A 4,693-nucleotide genomic window follows, 5' to 3' on the forward strand; every position below is an offset into this window, starting at 1 on the left:
ACCCTAGTGAAGGACTTAACAAACATGCTTTGAGCACTGCTCCATGCCAGGTTCTGCTTTAAATGCAGGGGCTGCAGAAAGGAAGGTCACTCATTATCCTTGTCCTCAGGAAGCTCCTGGCCTAATGAGAAACGAGATCTCTGTCCTAACTACAAGACAATCTTTGAATCCCTTTATTAGAAGTTGGACGAAGATGTTGATAGGAACACAAAAGAAGAACTTTCTGGGAGGGAAGGTGGTGGGAGGAGGTGACATTTGAACTGGCCCATTGAAGAATGAGAGAGGGTTTTGTAGGAGCCGAAGGGCTGGGGATCCTGGATTTACTCTGAAACCATAAGAGGGGGAGACATGAGCTTTGATGATGTCCCTTGATAATCATTCCAATGTTTTGGCTTCTTTTCCCAAGCCTGGAGATTTCTTAAATATTCATCTCATTGGTTTCACTCCTCTTAGATCACCTTGGTTTCTAATGCAATAATTCTCTTAGTTTGCTGCCTGGACCAGGAACAGCAGCAACTAGCACTTGGTTAAAAATGTAAGCTCTGGGGCCCAACCTGAATTGGAAACTCTTGGAATTTCACCTGATACAGACTCAGGCAACCAGAAGCTGAGAATGATCTGGGTTGTTTTCAGTGCTTTCAACCTAGAAGAGACAGGATGACTCGCTCGAGGTTTCTGCCTTGGCCTTTCAGGTCCATGGGTTGCCCGGCCCTCTCTTGACGTTTTTGTAACAGTCGTGCAGTTGGAGGAGAGAGGCGTTTTCATAGGTCCCTGAACCAGATTCATTTTCTCTTCAAAACTCGTAGAGTGACCGGGAGCCTTAGCTAAGCAGCCATAGGGATGGCACTGGCCTCCTCCCAAGATGCAACGGAGCCCTGCAGCCCCGCTAGGGACATTCTGCTCCGGCGCTACTCCCATCCCAGTGGGGGAGGGCGTCTTTCTCCTAGACAGCTTGGTCAGGTGACAGTGGCGGAGCGAACTTAAGCAGAGACGCGGAAGGACGCGAGCGGGCCGAGGGACGGAGGACGGCGCGGGACATGCTGCCCCCAGAGCTGCGGGGGGTCCCTCTCCCGCCGCCGTCGCCGCCGCCGCTGCTGCTGCTGCTGCTGCTGTTGCTGCTGCAGCCGCTGCAATATTCTGCCCGCGGCGCCAAGCGCTTTGACCCCACCTGGGAGTCCCTGGACGCCAGGCAGCTGCCCGCTTGGTTCGACCAGGCTAAGTTCGGTATCTTTATCCACTGGGGCGTGTTCTCCGTGCCCAGTTTCGGGAGCGAATGGTTCTGGTGAGTGCTCCTCCCTCTGTATTCTCTGACCCTGCTTTTGTGTCCCGGCCTCCAGCCAAGTCTCAGCCCACCGCCTTGGCCTGGTTGTTTTGCTTCCTCCCACTGTTTTAACCGCGTTTAGAATTTCCAGTGTTAAACGTATAATTGAGTGTATAAGCGCTTCGTCCTGGATGGGCACTGACTTTTTCCTATGTGACTGCTGTTTTCAGATACTTGATGTGGCCGGCCCTGGCTTCTTAGCCTCTGGATAGTTGCACTTATCAAGTTGTAGTTTTCATACTACAGTATAATTATCGACTGGTTAAACGAGCAGAAATTAATCAACTTGTGTAGAGTTAAATGATGGGCAGTGAAGCTTGGGCCTAAACTGTCCCTTGAGACTGAGACTCGATGTCCTATCAGCTACCTGCCAATTTTGTGTGGTTAAACAAATTCATGAGTATGTGAAATATCTGTTCATTTGGGTGTGCACTGGCTCTCTAATGTCAAACTATTACCATGTGTGCCTCTAGAAAAATTTTTAAAAAGGTTCTAGAATGTTACCTTAATTTAAAAAACCTTAATTATTAATAGACTATATGGACGATGCTGCACAAATTACTCCTTAGATTTTACCTTGAGACCTATATAAAAATATGCATGTAATCTCTTACAACTATGAAGTGTTTCAGATACCTTTCCTAATTAAATATTTCAGGTATTAAATTCCTCAAGATAGAAATGTAATCAAATATATGTGTTGTGTATATGTGTGTGCATATATATGTTCCTAAGTAAAATTCCTATATTCCTAAGTAAAATAAAAATGAGTTTATTAAAATCTACTTTACATATTATGTAGTGTACATCAAATTTAACATATACTATATATAGTAGATACAATATAGAGTATACTTAGTATACTTTGTAACATTTTCTACAGATTAACTTTCTACAACCAGTAAATATTATTAAATTAGGCCAGTCGTGTAAGCTATGGAGTACTATTCATCTACTCTTTTGAAATCAATTTGTTGTAAAACAAGGGACTTTCTTCTTACACCATGTTTTACCAAACGTATTTACTTCAGGATGTTATAAATCTTTCTTTGCAAGTTTTGTGCCGTAAGGCATTTTGGGGTTATTTTTGAAATGTTTCAGGTTAGCTAGGTACATAAATTAACAGTTTTTCTTATTTTATTAAACATAATACATATTTTAAGTTATCATTTTGTTCAGCCATGAAGAATAAGTAAATATACATTTGATGCTGGAAGAGGATTTGACGTTTGTTAATTGAGACTAGTGTTCTGCCCAAAACAGCTAGTTTCGAGAAATTTTATTCTTTGCAATTGTTAACTTTTCACTTTCTACAAATGAACACAGGGTTGTTTGTTGTGACCTAGAACAATAAAGATATTTCTTAAACAAAACAAAATAAAGGTCTGGAAGTACATTAACCTTGCGGAAGTTTATATAACATTTATGGTTTCTCTCTGTGTGCTTTCTAAACCTCTGCTCCCCATTCCAATTTGACTGGTGGGCAGTCAACAGTAGTGATGAGTATATCTGACTATCCTTAATGGTAATTTAAAACCAAATATAAATGATGGACTGTTGAGGTGCCCTTTTTCATGTCTATTAGTATGAAATTTGAGAAGTGGCTCTAGACAATATAGAAAATGTAGGTTCAAATTAGACTGTGCTAAGAGAAAAATAGGATAAATCTCTTAACTTTGTTCAACTTTCTGACTCCCAGTTTTTCTTCTGTAGTTCAACTTATAAGGTAAAAAGGTGTCATGGATCAATTCAAATACTTCCACTCCAAGGTCTAGAAAACCCAAATAAAATGCGTAATAACAGGCTCGTTATCATACATAAGGAGACATTTAGAGGTAGTTGGCTCATTGATGAAATCAAAGACAGGTTCTTTCTTTCATCCTCAGTCTGTTGACTTGTTCCTTCATGGTCACATGACAGCCAGGCATCACTTCATACAACCTTGTCTAAAGGCAGGAAGGCTGTTTTTCCTTCTTATTAGAGAGGAAACCATTCCCAGAATCTCCTAAATTGGCTTCCCCTTAAATTTCATTGGCCAACATGGCTCAAGTGTCTATGTCGAAGCTACAGTGGAAGCTGGAAAATTACGAATCTGACTTTTGAGCAAACAAACAATAGTGTCTGTGACATATATCTTTAATGAAGTCTCAGCAGAAATAACCTGATCATCTTTGGAGACGTAGTGCTGATTATGAGTCTGTTCGTCCTGTAGAAATATTCTTACGAAAGGAGGAGCAGAAAAAGTAGATGGGCCAGAGATGTGGCTTGTGACTTTTTTTCTTGAGAATAGTTACTGCTATGTTTATCTAAAATGTATAATTATGTTTTCTGGTGCAGTTTTCCTCATGAAGCCTTGCTTAGAAATGTAGGCCCCATTGTGCAGAATAAATACATATAATAGTAATCCTTGAAGGTTGAGTCAATATATTAAAATAAGAGCATATTCTAAATTTTACTGTTGCATCCTCCCACATTGATTCTGTGCTAGTGAATGTAATAGATCCGTATTATGTTTTAGACACATAATCTTCCCTTTGAAGCCTTCTTCACTTATGTTACAAAGATACATACTACATGCTACAATCCAAAAGTGGAGAATCAATAGCAAATGGATGGCTGGGTTGTCTAGAATGTTCTTGTTTATGAGCTGAGTAGATTTCACAGAGGGATAGATGGAAACGAGAGGAGTTTGGGTTTACATAAGCTTTCCTTAAAGTAAAGTCAGATGAATGGGGAAATAAGAAAGGGTCTGGGTAATATTTGAGTGAGGGGGAATTAGTAAAGGGAGCTGGTACAAGTATTTCAAATGTTTCTATGTATGCTCTTTACGTGCTGTTCTGTTCCTCCCCTTAGGTGGTATTGGCAAAAGGAAAAGATACAAAAGTTTGTGAACTTTATGAAAGATAATTACCCTCCTGATTTCACATATGAAGATTTTGGACCACTATTTTCAACAAAGTTTTTTAATGCAAGCCAGTGGGCAGATATTTTTCAGGCTTCTGGTGCCAAATACGTTGTCTTAACTTCCAAACATCACGAAGGTAAATGCAACATCTATGACCACTGACGATGGTTATTAAATATAAAGTAGTATTTTTGGAAGAAGAAACTAAAGAGAGGTCATTCACATGAAATCTGAGTTTTTCTCTTAGGAGTAATCTTATGTGATTACTGATATTTGCTTATAATTTAAGGGACAACATGTTCCCCCAATTAAGAAGCATTAGGGATGCAGGAAATCATACCCTCCACACAACAGAGAAAAAAATTTAAAAATGATCACATTTTGTCGTATGCATATTTAACAATGTTTTCAAAATTTGATTAAAGTTGTTTGAAGTGGGATGTGGGTTGCCGGTCAAAGTATATAAT

At 39.9% G+C, this 4,693-nt stretch overlaps 1 protein-coding gene across 1 annotated transcript in view; it reads left to right on the top strand.

Annotated features, from left to right (window-relative positions):
- The first annotated feature begins 790 nt into the window (after positions 1–790).
- The window catches only part of FUCA2 (alpha-L-fucosidase 2), a 16,911-nt gene continuing 13,008 nt past the window's right edge, over positions 791–4,693 (top strand). The window contains exons 1-2 of the mRNA XM_006915357.3: positions 791–1,282; positions 4,175–4,362. Of these exons, the coding sequence (XP_006915419.1) occupies positions 1,038–1,282; positions 4,175–4,362 (433 nt within the window). The 5' untranslated portion in view covers positions 791–1,037. The remainder of the gene's footprint in view (positions 1,283–4,174; positions 4,363–4,693) is intronic.

Source organism: Pteropus alecto, unplaced genomic scaffold (assembly GCF_000325575.1).
Source record: "Pteropus alecto unplaced genomic scaffold, ASM32557v1 scaffold185, whole genome shotgun sequence".
Taxonomy (NCBI): domain Eukaryota; kingdom Metazoa; phylum Chordata; class Mammalia; order Chiroptera; family Pteropodidae; genus Pteropus; species Pteropus alecto.